This window comes from Ictalurus furcatus, chromosome 1 (genome assembly GCF_023375685.1).
Source record: "Ictalurus furcatus strain D&B chromosome 1, Billie_1.0, whole genome shotgun sequence".
NCBI classification, from domain to species: Eukaryota; Metazoa; Chordata; class Actinopteri; order Siluriformes; family Ictaluridae; genus Ictalurus; species Ictalurus furcatus.
In genome coordinates, this window is record NC_071255.1 from 26220241 (window position 1) to 26245570 (window position 25330).

General features: G+C 39.8%; 1 protein-coding gene across 1 annotated transcript in view; it reads left to right on the forward strand.

Annotated features, from left to right (window-relative positions):
- adgrb1a (adhesion G protein-coupled receptor B1a) overlaps positions 1-24165 on the forward strand; it is a 90271-nt gene extending 66106 nt beyond the window's left edge. Inside the window, exons 19-32 of the mRNA XM_053634500.1 lie at positions 2206-2315; positions 3723-3825; positions 3929-4079; positions 7448-7517; positions 7841-7907; positions 8309-8394; positions 13312-13410; positions 14905-15076; positions 15209-15304; positions 15404-15443; positions 17717-18342; positions 20382-20417; positions 20520-20678; positions 23907-24165. Of these exons, the coding sequence (XP_053490475.1) occupies positions 2206-2315; positions 3723-3825; positions 3929-4079; positions 7448-7517; positions 7841-7907; positions 8309-8394; positions 13312-13410; positions 14905-15076; positions 15209-15304; positions 15404-15443; positions 17717-18342; positions 20382-20417; positions 20520-20678; positions 23907-24101 (2010 nt within the window). The 3' untranslated portion in view covers positions 24102-24165. The remainder of the gene's footprint in view (positions 1-2205; positions 2316-3722; positions 3826-3928; positions 4080-7447; positions 7518-7840; positions 7908-8308; positions 8395-13311; positions 13411-14904; positions 15077-15208; positions 15305-15403; positions 15444-17716; positions 18343-20381; positions 20418-20519; positions 20679-23906) is intronic.
- Positions 24166-25330: the final 1165 nt, after the last annotated feature.

The window sequence follows — 25330 nt, forward strand, 5'->3', positions numbered from 1 at the left end:
TGTTTTGTTTGTGATGAAGCAATTTGTTTCCCTATGCTCAGCTTCTGTATTGCATGTTGAGAGGTCTCCAGTGCATCACACTGAACAGATCACACTGCTTTTCCATATAGTCTTAATTCCCAAACACAAATATCATCTGGACCTGCAAAGCTACAGTAAAGGAAACAGCCCTCCCATTTAGGGAAGAGGAACATGTTCTAGGTACAAGCCAGTTATTTTGATCTAGTGAAGCGTGTAATTAGAGATGTGCTGAGGTGGGATTTGCTGTCTTTTTCATTTGGGCATGGCACAGAATGATTCTTGTCTATTACAGACATTGTGTTGATTTCACACTGTGTCACTGTGGATTTTGTAATGTTCAGGATTGTTTGAGACAATCTATCATTCATATAGTGATGCCTCAGATCCATCAGGGTACATACACACAAGTAGAATTGCAGTGCTTGGGATTTTATGTTGAGATGCATCGAAACTGGCCAAGAATTATACTTTAGGTACGCACTTTAAAATTCTTGTATGTATACATGACTAATAATAAGAATATTAGAGAGGAATTATGAAATCCATTTTCACCACTGAGAAGTAACTGAGCCATGAAGTGTTATGGACTCTGAAAGTTTCTGTAGTTTAGCAGCCTACTATGATAGATATGTAGATAATCATGGCTCAAATCATACAGATTGTCTTATAGACATCAACACTCTCACAAGCCAATTTTTAGACAATTCAATATGTATCATATATTTCTGTATAAGGGGCACACGGTGGCTTAGTGGTTAGCACGTTCGCCTCACACCTCCAGGGTTCGAGTCCCATGTGAGTGTGTATGTGATTGTGCCCTGCGATGGACTGGCACCCTGTCCAGGGTGTACCCCGCCTTGTGCCCGATGCTGCCTGGGATAGGCTCCAGGTTTCCTGTGACCCTGAAAAGGAGTAGGTGGTAGAAGATGGATGGATGGATGGATGGATATTTCTGTATAGTATGTGCAAATATATTTTTCAGCGCAAAGAGAAGAACTCACTACAGTGTTGATTAATCTGAAGGATTTAATTAATTTCGTTCTGCTTGACCATCAGACCTGGAGATGAGACAGGCTATAGTTATTTGTGTGCATGCGTGCGTGTGTGTGTGTGTGTGTGTGTGTGTGTGAATGTGATTTGCAGAGCCCTGAAGTGTCCTGTCCTTCATGCAACATGTCTGAGTGCACACAGCATGACCATGTCCACAAGCCTCCTTGAAAGCACACGTAGGACACAGAGTAGCAGCTTTTCCTAAAGTCCACGTCCTTAGGACATCTGCCATGACTTCATCTGTTGAGATTCTGTCAACATCTGTTCAGTTTTAAGACATCTGTTCATTTTTTGTTATACCTTTAGGCCCAGTATTTTTTCCAAATGTTTCACGTATTAGCAAATTATTTGATTTTGTCTGTATTACAGTAGTATTACAGTACTTCTTTAAACCACTGTCCTCCCAATTTGGTAATTTGTCAATTCCCAACCACTAGCTAGCTCTCCCATATCCTGTGCCATGTATTTCCATACTTCTAAATATTTCAGTTAAATAATTTGAATAATTTAAATCACAATGATGTGATCCATCCAGTTTCATTGTATTATCTGAAGAAAAACGGATTTAAATATCAGATCTCACATCACTTCCTCTTTGTATCACAATTTTCAACAAAGAGTAGAAGCACACAGACGTGTACATATGCACGCTGGCATAAATGGAAACACACAGACACTCAGCACACACTGTAGCTCATGTTGAACGCACAAACAGCCACCTTTAGTCGGGTTAATGCTGCATCCACCACTGCAGTGGCCGCTGTTTCTCAACTCCATCACCATGGAAACTGGAGCATCAGCTGCACCAACATGGAAATGGCGAGATTCGTTTCACAAGGGTGACGGTGGCAGTCCGTTCGTTAAATCTTACTTGCATAGCAGTGTTATGGGCATTTGCAGCAGGATTGTATGCGAGGACTGCCGTGACGGTTTTGCATTTTGGCTCTGGTTTGTGTGGCCCTTCAGCAAGCAGCTCCTTACTGAGTCACCTTGAGTTGACCTTGCTCCTCAGCCAGTGCTTTGTGGACAGCACTAATCTCACTGCAGCTGTCTGAGGAGGAGAAGAAGACAAACTCTGTGCTATTCAAGCACTCTATTAGCTCTAACACAACCATCTTTTTTTCTAACTGACAGAGCATGGATCCATCCAAGAGCCAGCTTCCGTCCGTGACGCTGATTGTGGGCTGTGGGGTCTCCTCACTCACACTCCTGCTCCTCATCATCATCTACGTCTCTGTGTGGAGGTACGCAGCAGCTTGAAAAAGGGCAGAAAGGGGATTATTTAAAGCAGAAAGCAAATGAGAACGAAGTATGTATATGTGTTTATCCATAGAAGCTCTGCATGCTTGTGTAAATATCATGTATGTTCCCTGGTCTCCCACAATGAAATTGACAAAAAGATGGAGAAAGCAGACAGATCACACATATTCAGTATCAGCATTAAGCTTTAACTAACCTTTCCAAGCAATAGGTTTTTGTCTCTTAATTGTATTTCAAATATTTGAAGGTTTAATAGGATATACTGTATTTTTCAGGATGAAAAGTATATTATATGATGATTGTTATAGCGCTGTTCTTCAGTACACTATGATAATTTCATACGTTTTAGTGTGGGTATATTCAACAAGGAATCTGTGGGCCAGAAACAATACAATTTGCATTTAATATAATAAGTAGGGAAAAAATATTCACATAAAACAATGAACTGATGAACAACTTTTCTCCAAAATGTCCCATTTTTCTGGAAACTGTACTATGTTACACTTTTAATACATCTATAAATATAAGCAAAGTGCACTGCAATTACTGTACACCTTGCAGTTAAATAGCCTTGACTTATTCATCAAAGTTCTAATTAACAGCGCCAGTCAACCAAAGAACAATCAAACAGCTCACGCAAAACATGCTGAGAGCACACAGACCAATTTCAGATTTCTGCTGAGTATGGTTTGAGCATGCTGGTGAATCATAGGCATTCTCACAGTTTGACAAATGCACGTTGTGCAGCCATATTTTTAATGACCGTGTCATTAAAAAAAACTCTTCGCCAATATATTTGAAGCAGTATTTGTTTATCACAATATGCTATGTTGTACATGATAGATCATTTTAGGGCTTCATACCATGCATCTAAAATAATAACTTATGAACACTTTGGGCTCAGTGAGTTTTGGGCAGTGTTTGTAAATCCAAATGATAATATTTATGTAATAATATTTAGGCAGGTACAGTTGTCTGCATTCAGACTCGGCTTACACAGGTGCTTAAGCAGATTTTTTGGGTGGCCCATTCAAAATATTAAAAATAGGTTTTTTAATAGCATCTACACCACTGCCTTTAAGGCTGAAGAAAAAAAAAAACGGGATAGAAAATGCAGACAGATGAAGAAAAATCAACTTAAGTTCAGTCTTACTGAGACACAGTGTTACTGAGACACACCTCTTTTTTTGACAAACTTTGCATTACGCACACAAAGTGTCAAGGACAGCATAAGTCTATTACATCTGAGAATGCAACTTCTGTATAAGCTCCTCAATGCGCAACTCTGAACATGGCTGTTTATGAATATCATCATGGTATCTGCTGCCTGGATGAGTCATTGTGTGGGGGCTGCAGATTTTTCTAAGCAGAGTTTCTCTCTTCACCTGAAGGTACATCCGATCCGAACGCTCAGTCATTCTCATCAACTTCTGCCTGTCCATCATCTCCTCAAATGCACTAATCCTCATTGGTCAAACTCAGACACGAAACAAGGTAACTTCTATAGGAAACAAGCACACACACACACAAATACACATACAATTCATTCTACACTCCTTAAAAGCAAGTTTTCTCTTTCTGTTCCTCTCCACGACAGGTTGTTTGTACTCTTGTGGCTGCTTTTCTACACTTCTTCTTTCTCTCCTCCTTCTGTTGGGTTCTGACGGAGGCCTGGCAGTCTTATATGGCTGTGACTGGCCGTTTGAGAAACCGTATCATACGCAAACGCTTCCTCTGCTTGGGATGGGGTGAGCTCTGTCTGTCTGCTCTATATTTAGCTGTCTTTAACCAGTGTTCACAGGTGTCTTCAATTTATTTTCTCAGACACAAACTAGGCACTCCATTCGTAGTCTGGACTACCAAGCAGGCCAGCCTAAGAGACCTTTTTTTATTCACTGACTGTTTAAACGCACATGTACAGGAGTCACCAGAGAGACTGGAATAGTGATAGACAGTTAAAGTGTGGACCAACAATCCAACAGTAATCTTAGAGATGAAGAGTAGCAAGGACTGCATTCTGCTGGGATTTTCCCCTGTTTGTCTCTCACCCACCTCTCCTTTATCACACAACAGCTACCGACACACTCAGAGGAAAGCACTATCTACACTTTTCCTCATACAACCCCAATTCCGAAAAAATTGGGACAGTAGGGGAAATGCTAATAAAAACAAAGAGGAGTGATGTGTAAATGTACTTTGACTTGTATTTAAACAAAAATCGTATAAAGACAAGGAATTTGTTGTTTTACCTAATCCACTGCATAGTATTTTGCATGCAACATGTTCCAAAGAAGTTGAAATAAGAAGATGATGTGAAACAGGTGAGGCAATTGTCTAATCATAGTATATAAGGAGCCTCCAAAAAAGGCCTAGTTCATCAAGGGCAAGGATGGGTCGAGGCTCACCAATCTGCCAACAAATGCATCAGCGAATATTCCAACTGAGCCCAGATTCTTCTCCATGCATTTTTCCAGCTCAGCTAGTAGCCTAAGTTTTGTTTAATGGACAATGAGGTAAGTTAGCTGTCAGTGTATGCCATGATCAGAAAAAGTTGGATTTATCATAAAACTTGCCTTGGGTGTTGTCACTGTTTATAGGACTACCAGACAGCTATGGGTTTAGCTGCTACAGTGCCATGCAAAGTACATTATTTTCCATATGCGCTGCTCATATCATGTTCACATAAACTGGAACTCATATAGACATTTACACACCTTGTTTTTCTGCTCAGCATCAGAGGATGTTAGCGTATCAGTTTCAACCCCTTTAATGGTTTTAAGAAAAAATCAGTCTATATCAATTTTTCCTTACACTGACTGTGTGAGCTAGCATTTGGCAGAATTGAGACCTGTCAGCCAATAAGACACGAGTGTTTCCACGTATTTTCCTGTAAACCTTCTCTGATTGGTCTCGCCTTGGTTCACTGAAGATATAAAAGTAAAATCTTCTTTTACTGGCATTCAGTTATGTAGTGACAAACCACTCCATGTGGATAATTATTCAAGGCTAAAGAAAAAATCTTCAGGGCTACAGCCCCGAATGCCCAGACAAGGCTACGCCCCTGCCGACAACAACTTCTGAATGCGCTTGATCTCTGATCCCTCAGACGTAATTTTCTTAAAAACCATCATGATTCTGTAATAGATATCCTGACATGGGCTCTGGAATACTTTGGTAAACCTTTGTCAGTCAACACCATTCTCCGCTGCATCCACAGATGCAAGTTAAGGCTTTACTATGCAAAGCAGAAGCCATACATCAACACTGTCCAGAAGCAGTCCCGACTTCTCTGGGCTCGGTCTCATCTGAAATGGACAGTAGCACAGTGGAATTGTGCTTTGTGGTCCAACGAGTCAACATTTCAAATAGTTTTGGGGAAAAAACAGCCGTCATGTTCTCTGGGCCAAAGAGGAAAATGACCATCCAAGCTGTTATCAGCATCAGGTCCAAAAGCCAGTGTCTGTCATGGTATGGGACTGTGTCAGTGCCCATGGCATGGGTAAGTTGCACATCTGTGAGGGAACCATTAATGCAGAAAGATATGTACACATTGTGGAGCAACATATGCTACCATCCAGAGCAGGACAACGCCAAACCACATTCTGCCTGGATTTCAATCGTTGCGTAAGCAGAGAGTGCGGGTGCTAGCATGGCCGGCCTGCAGTCCTGACCAGTCTCCGTTTGAGAATGTGTGGTGCATTATGAAGCACAAAATAAGGAAACAAAGGCCTCATACAGTTGTGCAGCTGAAGAAATGCATCATGGATGAATGGGGGAAAAGTCTGCTTGCTAAACTTAACCAAATGGTGACTTCAGCGCCGAAATGCTTAATAAATGTTATTAAAAGAAAAGGTGATGTTACACGGTGGTAAACAGTCGACTGTCCCAATTTTTTTGGAGTGTGTTGCAGTCATCAGATTTGAAATGAGTATATTTTCAAAAATAAATTCACAAAGTAAAAGATCAAATAATTTGCTAATAATTTTTCAATATAGTACAGGGTGCATTTTTATTTATTTTTTTGCATTTTCCATACTGTCCCAACTTTTTAAGAATTGGGGTTGTACATGAGGTCACAGATGTCCACAATTGGCCACTATTGGTGTGATTGACAAGGGAGAGAGCGTATACCATTCCTCCAACCCAGAGAGCATGGCTAATTTTGCTCTCTTGGCTCCCAGCTGGCTGTGGCATTGTTGGGAATCAAACTCTCGATTTCCCAAAAGTAGTGCATTATTTTGACAAATTCTACCTGGACGAATTGCATGTTCTAATCATTGCTAGTAGTTGTTACTTCTAAACAGTCCAAATAGTATTAATAAAGAGGATAATACAGTGTTTTCAAGTAATGTGTAAAGCAAGTAAGGTTCTGTGTAGGGCTGCAACTAAAGATTATTTTGATAATCAATTTATCTGTTGATTATTTCTTCGATTAATTGATTAGTTGGATTAAAAGCCCAATTTTTATTTTCTGTATTTTTCGAAAAACATTATTTCACATTCTGCCCAATTTTTTTTTCCTTCAAACATTGTGCCTTTACCTTTACCTTACCTTTATGTAAAATGGAAATACTGGCATGAAATTCAAACATTTACAGATAAGGATATAAAGGTAAAAATGTAATTTCTGCAGTGAAGAAAACATGTCTGGAACATATTAAACAGCACACAAACATCTGTCACAGCATCTGTCATGACAAGCCATGTTAATACACTTACGAGTTTGTTTGAAGCAATTAATATAAAACATTCTCATGTTTTGGACAACCTGGATTCCTGCAACACCTCACTCTGTGACCTCCGCTGTTTTTCAGATGTGTTTAATTCATAGAAATGCATTTTTCACCATTGTAAAGTGATGTCACTGACGGTGGTTATCCACAGTGACGTCACAGACTCAACTAATTGATAATGAAATTCGTTGTCAATTATTTTAGTTATTGATTATTACAGATTTTACCGCTTAGTTTTTGCAGCCCTGGTTTGGTGTTTTGTCATTCTTGCTATGTGATTGTGAATGACTTTACTAGACATGTCTGTCTTGTTAAAATTTAGGCATATGTATTATTATCCAGTAGATCTTGTCTAATCATTCTTCTCCCTTTATTTTCTAAAGGCTTACCTGCTCTTGTTGTGGCCATCTCTGTTGGCTTTACCAAGGCTAAAGGATATGGTACTGTTAACTAGTAAGTGTACTTTTCAGATAGCCTTTGCAGTATGTTGCACCCTTTCACACTTATTCAATAACATGGAATGGATTCCTGGATTTAATGTTTCACAAACATGCAGACTTCTTCTTCTTCTGTAATGGATCATACATCCTCTGTCTTAAATGACCTTTCTCAGTCTGACCAGTTCTTCTTCCCTTCCCTTCCCTGTCTACCTTTTTTCCCTTTTTTAACTTCTCTCTCTCTCCCTCTTTCTCTCTTTCTCTCTCTCATCTCTCTCTCTCTCTCTCTCTCTCTCTCTCTCTCTCTCTGTTTCTCCTTGTTTCTCCCTACCCTGCTAGCTGCTGGTTGTCTCTGGAAGGAGGGCTCTTGTACGCATTTGTGGGACCAGCTGCAGCTGTAGTCTTGGTACTTTCTTGGTCCTTGATTTCCTGTTTCAGAGAGAGATTTCTTCTCAGCTCTCACCTAGCCAGCTGCTAAAAATGTACAGTTCTTTGGGGCAGGCAATGAGACTTTTGATAGATAAATGGATGGAGGGATAAATAGACAATCCTTATTTGCTTATCAATAAGTGGCCTTTAAGTTAGCTAAAACACTATTCCCAGAAAGCCTGTAGCACAATATCTGGTAGAAATCATTTATGGATTTAGGTGTCTGTTTATACAAAACAGCGTAGACTAATCTCTGTAATTGAATCTAGGGAGTTAATCTCTGCTTTGTGTAATCATGCTTGGTGCCAGTTATATTTTATCAGTGAGTGTGTTTTGTCTTGTGAATGTCCATTCACCTCTGTGTTCTCTCTTCTCTAGGTTAACATGGTTATCGGGATTCTGGTTTTTAACAAACTGGTGTCCAAAGACGGCATTACTGATATGAAACTGAAAGAGAGGGCAGGGTATGCCTCATATCACACATCCATCAAAGCTGCAGAGCATATAGGCTCAGCAGCCAGACCTCTGTCTCTCTTCCTGCAAAGACTGCACATAGGAAAAGTGGATTAGTCACTGATCAAGTCAAAGAGCAGACTAGGAGAGGGAGGGATGAAGAGTGAAGACGGACAGCGTGAAAGAGAGTCCGGGATTGAAACAGAATAAAAAGGTCAAGACAAAAATATGCATCATTTGTTCTAGCAAAGCAATAGGAATAATTTAATGCTCACTAATGGATGAAAGTAGACAAAAGACATCAGGAAGGAAGTGAGGGGGTAGAGACAGTGGAGAGATCAGAGAGGACTGGCTGTTGATCCTTTCAAAAGCAACATAGCATGCATAAATGGCCTTGCATTCCTTTGATTGATTGATTTTTTTTCAATCTGTATCCCCAGCTTCTCTTACTTTCCGGTGGTGCTATTTGCAGTAGATGTTCTAAATTTGTACATGTCCATGGCTGTTTTTTTTTTTGTTGTTGTTTGTTTGTTTGTTTGTTTGTTTTATGGGAATGGTTGTTCAAAGGAAAGCAGTCAAGCCCAGCAAAGGCAAACATAAAACAAAAATGCACTAACATTTCATATATCTAATCAATATAGTTCAGCCTGAGCAGTTTTCCCATTACCTTTCATTGATTAAAATAAGTTTTAAATCATATAACTTAAAGGGGCTACTGATCATAATGTGAACTGAGAATCATTATTATAGTCTTAAATATAGTGCTGTATGGATTTGTAATATTGTCTAACTTTATGCTTGTACAATCACAACAGTTGTACTGTTGTGGTCATGGATCATTAATACCATAAACAAATAATCAGTTACTCCCATAGTCATTTATGTTATAGCATTTATTTTTGACACTGGACTGCTCATTCTGATATTACTTTCCTTTCCTGGGCACCTGCTTATGTTTGCCTGCAGGCTGCTGCGTGGCCGTCACTGCCATTGTTTTTGCATCCAGCAGCTTCATGCTTCTCCTTTCATTTTTGTCAAAACACAAGTGTGTCTGTCTGTGCAATGATATTTATGACAGATTTATTTATTTATTTACTTACTTACTTTTTGTGCCAGGGTTACCACAGCATCCCCCTTTGCTCCCACTCAGGGCTGATCTTTCTGCCTACCTGGGCACTGATTGGCACAGACAAAGGCCCCTCAGATCACCTTGATACTTTGACTAATGTCAATATTACTAGATGTTGGTAGGGTACTTAGATTAATTCTCAGACTTTTTCCACAGTCCATTTGACAGATTAAGTGGCTCTTGAGGCTTTGATTTGATTATTCAAAATGTAGCAATGTCAAATTAAAGAATGCAAATTAATCCAGAAATGAGACCAGGAGGTACATTTAAATTAATCTCTCTCTCTCTCTTTCTCTCTTTCTCTCTCTCTCTCTCTCTCTCTCTCTCTCTCTCTCCCCTGCTCTGTGTATGTGTGTGTCGTTGAATTTCAGAAGGACAACTATTCCTTCAAAGGCTCCCTCTCCCCCTCTGTCTCTCCCTTGGCCTCATTGAGGTTCAAATCCATAGCATGCTTAATTAAAATAATGAATGTGTGCTGTGCCTAATTAAGCACAGTGCAGAACCTACACATGGCTAGTGTGCTAACCTCAGAGATTTGGCAATGCAGGTTGGGATTTTTTTTAATGAAAAGGATTACAAAAAAGAAATATAGAAAAGGCCAGACTAATGATATGCGCTGTTACCGTACAGAACTTTAAAGGTGAATATTATTAGGCAGTTTCAATTGCAATGCCAGCATATGGTGCAGAAATGATTTCTCAGAGACACTTTATTTTTATACACTTTGGTGACTACTAAACCAACACAGAAAATAGACTATAATAAAACAATGTGAACATCTCACATATATTAAGCAAACTATTGAGATATTATAGATAAGCGTAGACTTGAGCAGCACTTGAGGTTGTCAGCTGGTATTTTAGCAGACTGAACTGAGTATTTGAATAAAAAACTAGCAACGCTGATAAATGTGTGGGGGGAAAAACTAGCAAATCCTCTGTTGCAGATTATCCAGTCATATGCATTTGTGTAAATTATTTAGCTCGAGGCAGCTCATCAGACCAGCAACTAGCTACATGGCTAGAGACAATAGATAAGAAATGGGTTTGTTTTAACAAATTAAAAACAAAAAAAAAATACCAATTCTGGTCTGATCAGTGAACTGATGGCATGGCTTATGTAAAGATAAGTTGACAGTGAAAACCTTTATATACGCTACATGACCAAAAGTTTGTGGACACCTTGACAATCACACCCATATGTGCTTTTTTGAACATCCCATTCCAGAGTTAATTCCCCTTTGCCATTATAATAGCATCCACTCTTCTGGGAAGGCTTTCCGCTAGATTTTGGAGACTGGCTGTGAGGATTTGTTTATTCAGTCACAAGAGCATTAGGGAGGTTGGGCACTGATGTCGGGCAAGAAGGCCTGGTGCACAGTCAGCATTCCAATTCATCCCAAAAGTGTTCAGTGGGGTTAAACTCAGAGCTTTGTGCAGGCCACTTTCTTACACCAAACATTGGCAAAACATGTCTTTATGGACCTCGATTTGGGCACGGGGCATTGTCATGCTGGATCAGATTTAGTTTCAGTGAAAGGAAATTTTATTGCTCCGTGTGTGCTTCCAACTTTGTGGCAACAGTCTTGGGAAGAACCACATATCAGTGTAATGGTCAGGTGTCCACAAACTTTTGGCCATTATAGTCTATGTTTAAATATGAATGGATAGGGAAGTATGCGTTTATTCACCTCACATCAAATGCCAAGTAAATATTTCTTCTTCTGTTCACAGTCTGTGGTTCTGAATTATGAAATGCCAGTGAGAAACAAACATAACCACTTCAAATTGGCTTAATTATAGTCATAAACTAGTCATACATGTTTAAGCAGTAAAAGGTAACTGTTTTCACCGATCAGTCATGTTAGTTGTTTATCTTAGTCTTCATATGCAAGTAATTTAATGTAACTGAACATTTACCAATTTTAGTTGCATAACCCTGGACTAGTGAAATGTCTGAATGAATCTATTCCCATTGTTAGTCTGCGTTTAATAATCACCTTTGATCTATTGAAAAAACTCTTTTACCTTCTTAGCAATATTTCAAATGCTTTTTATTAATAGAAAGCTTGATATAATTAGAGATTCGTCAGTAGACCTGTCCATCTGGATTGATGAAGATCCTAAGAAAGATCATAAGCCAGAAGTTTTAGTAACATGAAAATCAGGCATAAGCCTATACGATCTGGTAGAGGCTAGAAGTAGTGATGGAAAAGCAGTTACCTCCATCCCAGACTGGCTCACATGCCCTCAGGCAGATGAAACTACTGTTGGCTTCTTTAAAATGTAGCTTTCGGAGGAGCAGGGTGGAGGGAGGATGCGTACGCTGTCTAACTGAAAAACATGACGACGGGAGATGAAGCCAGGAGTAGAGCTGTGTATTAGAGTCGATCAGCAATATGCCCCTGCAGTAAAGCTGTGCTTCTGTGCCTCTAGCCTTCACCATAAAGACTAGTAAAATGACCTTGTAATTCACAAAAACACTGATTGCTTTTTAATATCACTGCCTGCAGCCACCTTTTATTGGTTGCATTGGCCTTTAGCATGGAATTGGATTTTTGATATTATGTGGGGTTTAATCTACATGTCTGCCAGCTGCAGGATCGATTCACTGGCCATGAGGCCAGCCGTATCGTGCTGATGGCTTTAATTGCTATTTTGCAAGTGGCCATTTTGTGTCTGTGGACAACAGAATGAATCACAACTGAGTAGCATTTTAGAGATAAGAGATGAGTACATAATGTTCTTTGTTTTGTTCGGTTTGTGAACGTGCCAGTCTCTGGAGATGTCACAATGAGTGACCTCATTGTGTTATATACACATGCTAACTATATTTGTGCACGGCATTCTGAGAACAGCGAGGAAATGAAGTATACTTATAAAGATGTGGTGGCTATATTAAATTAACAGACGTTTTAATTAATTTTTTTTTTATAAATTTGAATTGTTAATACTTTATGAATTTGATGCAGTGTGTGTGTGTGTGGGGGGGGGGTAGGTTAAGGTGTAGGTATAGGTTTAATTAGCTACCAATGGAATTGGCAGGTCCTCATAAGGATAAGGCAAATGTGTTTGTGTGTGCTGGTGTATACAATTTTCTACCCTGGTGGAGACCAAATGTCCCCACAAAGATAGGAATACTTTATAGTTTTGACATTGATTTGGACATTTGGCTGGTCCTAAAGAGGAAAACTATGGAAAACGAACAAACAAAACAACCACTAAGACAGACATTTGGTTTCTGAGGTTAAGGTTAAGGTTAGATTTAGGTGTTAGCATAACTTTTAACTAGCTGCATTAATAATGATGTAAATGGAAAGTCTGTAAAAGTATAGGAAGACAATTGTCTGTGTGTGTGCTTAATATGTATGATATTAGCATGGCTTCGTGTGTGTGAGATATTGTTATCAGTTTGCAAGTTCACAGTGTGATGAAGGCAGTCTCAGTCTTGTACACGTAGCTGCATTAAAACGACTGTAGATCGTGTAGTAATAGAAACCATTTAGGCTTCACATCAGATAATTCAAATCTTATAATATTTATGTAATCATAAATGATGACAGTCACACAGTTATGAACAGTTTAAGGTCTCCAGTGTAGTTCTCTATGTCTCCCATGTGCCACATCTGGAATCAGGCCAATTAATAAACATAAAAATTGAGTGTCATTTCCCCCATCCTTAAAACACACCCCATAGCCCTGACAGAGAGCTGGAAAGGGGATTCTGTGGCCAAAGGTTCAGTGTGTGTATGTATGTTAGTGAATGTGTGTATTTTCAGTTTGTTGATTTGACTTTGCAGTCAGATGACAGTGCCACTGTACAATATGACGCTCAAATGTGCCAAGTGCGGAGTTATCTCGTCGGCCGACCTTTCCACCACAGCTACCAGTAACGCCATGTTAGTCCTGCTAATTATTTACCAATTCTCTACCGCTCAACTTTCAGTTCTCTTTTCCTTTCCTGCTTATTTCTTACCTCACTCTTCTTTGGTTCCGGTTTTCTCCTGCTACATTCTCCACTCCCCTTTGATTCGTCTCCTTGAGGGAGCTAGTGAGAAACACCCCCATGTTTCATGTTAGGGAATACTATATAAAATATATAAAAAATATGGTATGGTGCCAGAAAATGTTAAGAACTTAATACATATATGTATTTGTGTGTAGTACTGTGTGTTAACATAATGGCAAAAAGTATGAGATTAGTTGAGTTTAGGTTACACAGAATGTATTGTCAAAATTGCGGTGTAGGTCACAAAGTATAAAGTGTCCTTTTGGACAAGTCATTTAGGTTGACAAAGGAGTCTTGTCTTTCCTGTTTCTCTGAAAACTTTGAAAAACACTGCAATTTTTACTACCTTAACACTAGTTATAGAAGTACTGAGCAGTTACTCTTCATATATATATGAAGATAATAATATGAGTTATTACAGAGAATGTTTTTGTATAAAAAATATTAGTGTTGTAATTAATGTTTAGATATTGTGTAGTAGTCTATTATTTGCAGTGTGTGTGTGTGTGTGTGTGTGTGTGTGTGTGCAGAAAGGAGGCAGATGATGAAGTGTCTACATATATAGTAGATGAGTTATCATACATATTATATTCTGTGACCTCATGTGACCTGAAATAGTTTTATATTACTTTTATATGTATTGATACACAGGCCCACAATGAGGTCATAGAATAAATTGCAAATAAAAAAATTTTTTTGCAAGAATCTCTGCAAATTATTTATGTTCATCGGTCAATTCAGTTTACTTATAACCGAAAAGTAAGGAAACGACTGGTTGGGGTAATAATAATAATAATAATAAGAAGAAGAATATATAATAATGGTAGATAAAATCAATGAAACAAAGTTTAAGACAATTTTATTATCATGCTATGGATGAGGACAGGGAGCTTTTCATGTCCATTTCTGTCTCAAATCTCATTCGTCTTTTCATTTACCTTTCTCTTGGGTTCTTCATAGTCCTTTATTCAGATTTGTTACTCTTTTACCTGCTGTTCCTCCTCCCATGTTTTCATTCATGTTCAAACATACATGCATATTGTATATGTGAATTACACACATATAAGAATATAATTAAAGGATGCATGTACTTGTTTGTCTTGGTAATATATTTTTTTTATTAATTACATGTACATATACATATATATATACATACATACATACATACATAACAGGCTCATGTTAAAATCGTATTGAGTAATTGAGTATTTCACACTGATTTACACTGAAATACTAAATGCTCAAAAGATCTAAAACTGAAATAGGAAAATACATTATGTATTTCATCTATCGCATGTTAAAGTTGTCCAACAGTAAAGGCAGGAGTTCTTACCTTTGCCCTTTGTAGTTTTGAACTGTCTATATTTCCCCTCATTTCCTGTAGGGCATCTTTGTGGAGTTCATGTGTGGTTCTGCCACTGTTAGCACTCACCTGGATGTCTGCAGTGTTGGCCATAACTGACCGCCGCTCAGCTCTCTTCCAGATCCTCTTCGCCATCTTTGATTCCCTCGAGGGCTTTGTCATTGTGATGGTGCACTGCATCCTGCGCAGAGAGGTGTGCAATTATGGGCAAAACTGTACCTATGACTAACTGTATCTTTTGGCCAAAAGGAGAAATATAATCTTCTGAAAAAATAAAATGGGTGATTTCTGTCAGGTTTTGACCTCTGTTTATATGGTACTTTAGGTTCAAGAAGCAGTGAAGTGTCGAGTTGTTGACCGCCAGGAAGATGGAAATGGCGACTCAGGAGGCTCTTTCCAGAATGGTCATGCACAGCTCATGGTAATTAAATCAGTAATACTCCACAGTAAGGATGTCAGTATACGCACTATATCCCTTCTGCCACTTTCCACTAAAACTGCCTTCTTGCGTTTTCCTCAGACTGACTTTGAGAAGGACGTCGACATTGCTTGCAGATCAGGTATGCATTTTTCTTGATATTTCAGTGCCTCTAAGTGAGAATTGCTTCCTTTTTTCAAACTGCTTCACATCCTGAGAGCCACTGCAATTGTGACAGCCTCTTGAGGGTGCGGCCGGCTGTTTTGACAAGAAGCACACCACATTACATACCCATAATGCAATTTCTGCCTTGAGAGCCACAGTGTGCTTGCCGCTGAGTTGTAATGCTCAGGTAAATAGGGCTGCCTGTCCCTTGTTGCGTCTTAGATCCGCCGCTCCTAATTAAGTCCCTCCCGACGTCTCGCCATCAAACAGCACTCTCTACTCTGATATCCATCTGAGCTGTTAATCTGATTATCTCAGACGGCATATCACACCAGCATCTAGCCACATAGCATAGCTGAGACACAACAAGGCTGACAGTGTGTTTAAGGAGTGATTTTTGTGTGTGTGTACAATTATAAGTTGAATGGACATATTCCATTATCTGGCCAGTTACATCAAAGATGGCTGCATCAGGAGTGTTTTTATAGTGACAGCACTAGCATCTGCTTGTACTGGCATTGTTGTCATTGACAGCATTGCTTTCACTCATGAGCTTCTAGCACGTAATGATTGTTTTCCAATAGACATCTCTTATCATTTGCCTAAATTGAGTAGAAGCAGCAAGCTAAGTGCAGTGTGCTATATTAAATAGCAAGCTACTTTGGTTTCTAAACACATCTGGTCATAAACAGGCATTCTAGTAGATTGTTTATGTCATCCAAATAAACAAATATGAATGAAAATGTACTCATTCCAGGAGTCATGTTTGAGATTTGGAGCGGCCATAATGGAACTGTTATAATGCAGGCAAATTGTAATGCATAAAAGAATAAATATGTTACGTTAAGGATTAGCCATGTAAACTTGATTTATGGTTAGTAAATTTGAAATAGTTTTATCTTGTTAATCTATACTAGTATTGATAATTATGTCACAATAGATGCTTGATGCATACCTTGAAATATGCTACTAGATATTTTTTATAAAAAATAGCATTGAAATTATAAGCATTAGCACATCTAATTTAAAGTTTTCCCTGCTGCTGCAGTGTAATATATCATGTCACCATCTTATAGTAGGGGAGGCACAGCAGTAGAGTTGCCATCTCACAGCTCCAGGGTCTGCGTGGAGTTTCCACCTACCTCCCAAAAACATAACGGCACATACATAAATAACACTATGCTAATTCCCCCTAGGTGTGCATGATGTTGAATGAGATTTCCCTGTGTGTGTGTGTGTGTGCGTGTGTGTGTGTGTGTATGTGTGTGTGTGTGTGTGTGTGTGTGTGTGTGTCTATGTGCCTGTCTGGCTGTATGTATGTGTGTGTGTGTGTGTGTGCGTGTGTCTGTGTGTCTGTCTGGCTGTATGTATGTATGTGTGTGTGTGTGTGTGTGTGTGTGTGTGGGTGTGTGTGTGTGCACGCATGGTGCCCTGCAGTAGTTACTGATGTCTGGATCAATCACGTCTATGAAGATGAATGAATGAATCTTGTAGTAATGCCAGATACTGATCAATCAAATAGATACTGATCTACCAAAACCAGTGACACTGTGTTATACAGTTATCATACCATAATAACAGAGGGAGAAGGATCACTGAGCGTCCACCTCTTTAGCAAGTGTACACTATGTATTGAACTAGCCGAAAGATTATCAGTAAATACGTGGTTTCAGTGGTTACACAAACCACTGAACTGGTGATGCCTGTGCCACTAGTAGCTAACAAATGTAAGTTTATCTAATTAATCTATAGATAACTATCTCATGTTTATTTAAAACATTTTTACATGTTTATGTTTATGTTGTCATAGCAAAGACATTGTTATTTATGGGTACATGGGGGGAAATATATGTGTTTCTGGCATTTTATATAAATAGAAAACCCCTATAGAGTGCTTGTCAGGTAAGCTTCATTTCTACAATATAATGGATGCACCCAAAAGTTATTTGTGTGTTAATTGAACCCCCTGGTGAAAAAATATATAAAATGTTGCTTGTTTGTTTTTTTCTGTTATTCTGCTAAGCTGGTCTGAATTCTTTTGCTGAGGATTGTGGTGTTAAATGTGGTGCCTATTGATTTGGTCAAGTACCTCTTGCTGTAGAACCAAAAGTCCAGGGGGTGGAATCAGACTTGATCCAGCCCTTCCTATTTGGGCAGAGTGAAAGCAAAAGCAACTGTGTTTTTAGCTGAAGTGTGTTGTTAAGTGTGTTGTAGAGCCTGATCTTGATGCCCTGTCTTTTTCTCTCGCAGGTCCCGGTAAGCGCTCTTCCCTGCAGGGTGAGGAGAAGTTGGCCCCTCAGCAGCTCACAGTGCAGAAAGGCTCCAACTTCAATACGATGCCTGCCAGCATGGCCAAAGTACACCTTCAGAACGTGGCAGAATATGGCAGCCACACGCTCACACTGCGCCGTGACAAAGGAGCTACAGCGGGCATCAGCACTGAGCTGCCTGGTGCAAAGGCCATCTACGTATGTGATGGAGAGCTTTTCAAGCAACTGGAGGGGGACAACGTGGGTTCTGAGGGAGGTGGAGTGACACAAGGCTACAACAACAATACCATCACTGCCACCACCCTCAGGACAAGCAAGCCAACCAAAGAGGACTCCAAGTACAACATCAGCATCGAGCATGTGCCACAGACCAGACTCATCCATCTGAGCAACACAGCTAGCACAGAGCCTGTGCCAGGATATGGGCTAAAGAGTTTTCCTGCTGAACGGGTGAATGTGCCATGCTCAGAGAAGGACTCCCCCTTGCAGAACATCTCCAGCGAGGCACACAGGACTAACAGCGCATTAGATCCAGTGGACCCAGGGAATTCAGGCGTGATGTCGAAGAGCGAGACCATCTCCACGCTGTCCATGAGCTCCTTAGAGGTAAGTTAGTAAGGCTGTAGTTTTTAACGCTATATATTAAGATTATCTAGGAGTGTAAGTTGCTGTTTCCAAATTTTAATTCATAGATTATATACTTCATCTGTTTTTGTGCCACAATAATGGATTGTGCTGCACAACAATTTACTCATGGTGATGTTCACTTACTGATGTTTGTTACTATGGCTAAATACAGCTCCAGTTTACTCCAATTTCCAAGATTTAATAAATCTTTTTTTCCCTTAAGTTGGTCAAATTAACGTTTTTAGTGTGGTTTTTTAGTGTTTATCCGATACTAGTCTGAACATTTCACACTCCTCAGCAGACCCTCATGTACAAAACAACAACAATTATGATTAGAAGAGAACTGTTGACAAAATATAGCTGAATATTGAGTGTGAAATCAGTCATGTGAAATAAGAAGTGATAAATGTCAGCTTGTTTATCTAGGTTTGTAGTTCATGTAACTTGTTAACATTCCTGAGCCACAAAATAGAATTAGATAGATTGTTTAATGTTGGGTCTCATCGGGAAACCTTCTAGTTACATGAAAGTTTTGTTAATTATTAGTTTTTAAAGCAATTCACAGCCTGTAACTCACAGCATAAAGTTGTCACGCTTGTCCTGACTGCCTGTGAAATCCAGGCAGTATGCGGCTAACTCTCATGATATCTGAGACTCAAGAGTTTCAATCACAAATCACCACATATCAGCCCTGTACCAGATTTCAGTACATATGCAAGTAGCCCAGATTGAAATTGAAACTGTCAGATTCAGTGTACCTTACTGTTCACACTGCCATCACACATGAGGATAAAGATCAGACTTGGCCTTTTTTTTGCCAGCGGTCTGTACATAGAACTGATGTAACTACAAATACACTTCTCCGTTTTCCATATTTGATATTAAAAGAGCTTAAAATTTATAAATAGTTATAATTTTTTTTTATATATATATTATTAACACTAAGTGCAGCATGTGGAGTGTTCAGTCCATAAAGGAGTGTATAACATAATCTTGATAAAGATTTAGCTGATTTGAATACACTTCATTTGCATCTATTGCATGAAACATCAACAGTCATGCCAAATTATTTCACTACTTGTAGCATTTCATTAGTTACTAGAAGGTTATCGGGGCCTTTAGCTTAACCAGGCAGAAAAGTGAATGAGTGTTAATCAGACTCTGTGTATCACTATGAGCCTACCTGCAGGCTGTATGATGATGAAACTTAGCTACTGCAACACTGTTTATGTGTAGCTTAATTAAGAGAGGATGTGCAGCATGAATTATTCATGATACCAGTGACAGGCTTGTTTTTCTAAATTGCTCTATATTAACTATACATGCCAAAAGGCACCATCATAAAACTCTCATGGTGTTCAAAGTGAACACCATCATAAAACTCTCATGGTGTTCAAAGTGAACATGAGGCTTGTTTAATTGTTGTAAGATCCTTAATTCAGATCTTGTCTGATTTATTTTCTCATTCTTTCTTTTCTCTCCACTGTCTTTAGTGTATAATAGTTGTCCCATTTTCCTAATGGACACCTTTGAGCATTTCTGGAGGAATTAAATAGCAGAACAAAAAAAATGTCATTCCATAAGCATTGCTCACAAATAGAAGTGGCACGGACACCCAAAATTAGCCTGTTCAGCATTATAGGTGTTCTCCAAAGGTCAGTTCTTGTTCACGTTTTTGAATGTTAGCCAGTAACTAGTGTGGACAGCAAAGTGACCACAGAGCCCAGGGTGATTTATTTGACCTCAGGCCAAACATGTTCCCAGAATGCAGTGCAAAGTTGCAGCTTCAAGCAGAAGGTCAAGCTCTCCACAGACACTTTGAGACAGGCTAACGAAAGGCCATGAGGTCACAAGCTGTTTGCTGTATGTTCATGCCAAGTTCTCAGTGAAAGATGCTCTACAGACTTTGCCCCAACATTAATGCTTCTGTGGTCTTTTCTTCTAAAAAAAAAAACCAAACAAAACAAAACAGTAACACTGAAGATCCTAACATTGTTTTTCGTATTTACTCATTGCAGAGACGAAAATCACGGTATGCAGAGTTGGATTTTGAGGTACCTGCAGCATTAATCTGTAGTCTTGTGAAAAGGAATACATTTTCATGTGAGAACTGTGTACATGATGATATTTGCATTATCCTATTTACTCTTGCACAGAAGATCATGCACACGAGAAAACGCCACCAGGACATGTTCCAGGACCTGAACAGAAAATTGCAGCATGCTGAGAAAGACAGAGAATCTCCACCGGTGGACAGCAAGCCTGGGAAGAGGTGGAGCGTGTCATCTGGAGGCAGTGATAAGACCAACCTTAGCGTAAGCTTCCTGGCCAATCTCTTTTTTTTAATTCCCTTTTCCTCTCAGTCACACTCGTCTTGCTAATTTCTTTGCAAGGGTGGAGAAATATCAGGCGATTATCAGCATTCCTGGTGTGATGTGTTTCTGGAGAGAAAAACTGCTTCAATGAGCAGCAAACATTAGCCAGATACCTAGTTTGTTGTTTGTGAGTGATAAGACACATTGTGACCGAGAAGCAGATAAAGCTTCTTATTGAGGACAAATGGTAAAAATAAGCAGATCCTACATGTTGAGTCTTCCAGAAAGAAGTCATCTCAGCCCTCCACATGCTTTCTATTGGGCCATGCTTCCAAGATTAATGGATTCACAGGGTTAAACTCAGCATGTAATCAGACAAGGTGGATGTGAAATTACCTGCTACTGGAAGTGAATGCTTTTTTCATGTACCGCATTCTCTTCCATTCAAGTTAAGGGACATTTTTGAGAGGTGGATTTTATTTTTTAAATAAATTAACTTATTTGATGTTTAAGCTGCTGTACATTTTCTTTCACCCTTTTTTTCCCTCTCTCTTGATTTGATTATTTGATTATGCTGTCCATTTAACATTTCTACTATAAATTGGAACACTTTTTAAATGCAAAGCACTTCAGGGCTCTGACTTTAAATCAGTCACTCAATCAATTACTCAGTCACTCATTCAGACACTCATTCAGTCACTCCGTCACTCATTCAGTCATTCAGGCACTAACTCACTTAGTCCTTCACTTACTCAGTCACTCACTCCTCGCTCAGTCACTCACAAAAATAATACTTGTCACTCTCAGTCCCTTACTGTCACTCACTCACTCAGAGTTAGGCAGTCATTCATTCACTCACTCAGTTTGTTACTCACTCAGTCACCCATACATTCAGATAGTCACTCACTCATTCACTCACTCAATCATTCTGCCATTGAGTCTGTCAGTCAGTCAGTCACTCACTCACTCATTCTACCATTTACAGATGTAGTCATTGAAAATGCACATCAAAGAAAAAAGGATTCTGCGATTTCATGCGGTATCACGTGTTATCACGCACATGCTGCAGGCGCAGGAAAGACAAGACCAGTAGGACAAAACCATACGTAATATTTTTTCTTAAATCTTACTGACCACACCTTCCGTTTTTTTAGTGTACTATGTGTTCAGCTACAGTATATTGTTTTATGCGCCACCTGGTGGTTATTGTGTGAAGCACAGCAAATTAATTTAAATTCTAAAGAAGCGTGCCTGCAGGGTGCCGCGTGAACACACGTGTCAGTTCGTGTGAAACCACATGAAAAAATGCACATTTGGCCAAAAAGGCCACATCTGTAGTCTGTCAGCTACTCACTCACTCAGTCCATCAGTGAGTCACTCAGTCAGTCACTCTGTCAGTCAGCCACTCACTTAGTCACTCATTGAGTCACTTAGTCAGTCACTCAATCAGTCAGTCAGTCACTCAGTCAGTCAGTTGATCACTCTGTCAGTCAGCCACACACTCAGTCCATCAGTTAGTCACTTAGTCAGTCACTCCGCCAGTCAGCCACTCACTCACTCAGTCACTCATTGAGTCAGTCAGTCACTCTGTCAGTCAGGAAGTCACTCAATGAGTCAGTCAGTCATTCTATCAGTCACTCTGTCACTCAGTCAGTCACTCTGTTAGTCAGTCACGCAATCAGTCAGCCAGTCAGGAAGTCACTCAATCAGTCAGTCAGTCAGTCAGTCACTCAATCAGTCAAGTCAGTCAATTTCTCTGTCACTCTGTCAGTCAGCCAGTCACTCAGTCAGGAAGTCACTCGATCAGTCAGTAACTCAGTCAGCCAGTCACTCAATCAGTCAGTCACTCTGTCAGACACTTAGTCAGTCAGTTGGTGAGTCAGTCAGTCACTCTGTCAGTCAGCCAGTCACTCAGTCAGTCAGTCACTTATTCAGGCAGTTGGTGAGTCAGCCAGTCATTCAGTCAGTCAGTCAGGAGCTCACTCGATCAGTCAGTAACTCAGTCAGTCAGTCACTCTGTCAGTCAGCCAGTCACTCAATCAGTCAGTCAGTCAGTTTCTCTGTCACTCTGTCAGACAGCCAGTCACTCTGTCAGTCACTTAGTCAGTCAGTTGATCACTCAGTCAGTTGGGGAGTCAGTCATTCACTCTGTCAGTCAGTCAGTCATTCTGTCAGTCAGCCACACTTTCAGTCACTCTGTCTCTCTCTCTCTCTCTCTCTCTCTCTCTCTCTCTCTCTCACACACACACGCACACACACACACACACACACACACACAGTGGTGCTTGAAAGTTTGTGAACCCTTTAGAATTGTCTATATTTATGCATAAATATAAACTACTGCATCATTTCACACAAGTCCTAAAACTAGATAAAGAGATCAAATCTCTTTGCAACAAATCATACAAAAATAATATAATTTGTCATTTATTTATTGAGGAAAATGATCCAATATTATATCTATATCTGTGAGTGGCAAAAAAAACTTTTGCTTTCAGTATCTGGTGTGACCCTCTTCTGCAGCAATAACTGCAACTAAACGTTTCCGGTAACTGTTGATCAATCCTGCTCATTGGCTTGGAGGAATTTTAGCCCATTCCTCAGTACAGAACAGCCTCATCTCCGGGATGTTGGTGGGTTTCCTCACATGAACTGCTTGCTTCAGGCCCTTCCAGAACATTTATACTGGATTAAGTTCAGGACTTTGACTAGGCCATTCCAAAACATTAACTTTATTCTTCTTTAATCGTTCTTTGGTAGAATGACTTGTGTGCTTAGGGTCATTGTCTTGCTGCATGACCCACTTTCTCTTGAGATTCAGTTCATGGACAGATGTCCTGACATTTTCTTTTAGAATTCGCTGGAATAATTCAGAATTCATTGTTCCATCGATGATGGCAAGCCGTCCCAACCCAGATGCAGCAAAACAGGCCCATCCATGATACTACCACCATTATGTTTCACAGATGGGATAAAGTTCTTATGCTGGAATGCAGTGTTTTTCCTTTTTCCAAACATAATGCTTCTCGTTTAAACCACAAATTCTATTTTGGTCTCATTCATCCACAAAACATTTTCCCATTAGCCTTCTGGCTTGTCCACATGACCTTTAGCAAACTGCAGAAGGGCAGGAATGTTCTTTTTGGAGAGCAGTGGCTTTCTCCTTGCAACCCTGCCATGCACAACATTGTTACAAATATGTTCCCTTTTTGTTTGTTCCTTGAACAGGATAAGCAGCAGACACCCAGCAAGCGGGCATGGGAGGGCATCAGGAAGACTCACTCTCCCCCATCATGGGTGCGGAAGGAGCTGGAGCCATTACAGGCTTCTCCTCTGGAGCTGCAGGCTGTGGAGTGGGAGAAGACCAGCGCCACCATACCACTGGTGGGCCAGGAGATCATGGACCTGCAGACTGAAGTCTGAGCAGCCTACAGCTCCACACAGAGGTGTAGGGAAAAAACTCCACTGGCAGGGAAAAAGAGAGAGACATACAGGGAGAGTGAGATGTGAAAGAGCGATGAAACAGGGCAATTTTGTGGTGTATAATTTGTTTTATTTTGATGCTGGAATGTCAATCATAATACTTGGGGAAAAAAGTGGCCTGAACATGTTGTTGTGTAAATGGCTTGGCATTGCTCAGACTGTTGAGACTGGGTGAGTGCAGTGTTGGCATTTTGGGGTGTTTCTATGGGAACAAAATGGGAAAAGAGAAACAGAAATTCAGGTGGTTGGATGGAGGATCCTGAATGTGTGGCCTTCAGTTTCTTACATTTTTTTGAACTCACACACACACCTATTTCAGACCATTATGGATAAAGGATGTTTGGATTATTAACCACAAGGAGCCTTTTAGCAAAGGTATCTTGCAAAACAAATGGTATGAAAGCCAGAAAACCTCATGGGCAGTCCATATCCTTTAACTGTCATCATGAATGTAATATTTTATTATTATTATTATTATTATTATTATTATTGCTCATGTGCCACAAAAGATTCTGTGCTGCTTTGGCTATGATGGGTGGCATGATGGTAAGGTCTCCATTACCCAAATATAAAGCCCAAAGCCATCAGAACATGACTGTTAATGAGAGGAACAACTGCCCATACTCTCCCCACTATCACAAAATGAGAGATTTGACCACACAACCCTCCTCAACCTAAAGCGCCTGTGTCAGTGCCACTCCTATCTCCAAATGAACCAGTGAACCATCCAATACATGCCAACCATCCATGGATTCTTTAGAAACATCTGTGCAAGTCTGCAGTTTTACTGCAGCATCTCATTGACTGACTCATTCAATCCTGTTGGTGGATTTTTCAGTCCAGATGTGAACAGAAAGGACATGTCATGGTGGATGAGAACATAATACCCATCTGTGCTGTGCCCATGGCATGTAAGCATGATGCTCTTCACTTTATGGTGATGCCCTGACAAGCTTGTCAGAACTCTTAAAGGTGTCAATCACCGTAAGCAAGAGAAAGTGAAATGAAAGTACTCAGAGAATGTTTTGAAGGTCAGGGGAACGAATATACAATATACGTTTAATGTATCTTATAATTAGATATGAAGAGTATATGAATTTGCAGAGAGTTTATGTGATGACATAACGATGGTTGCACACAGAGAAAGCACAAGGCTCACTCTTCAGAGC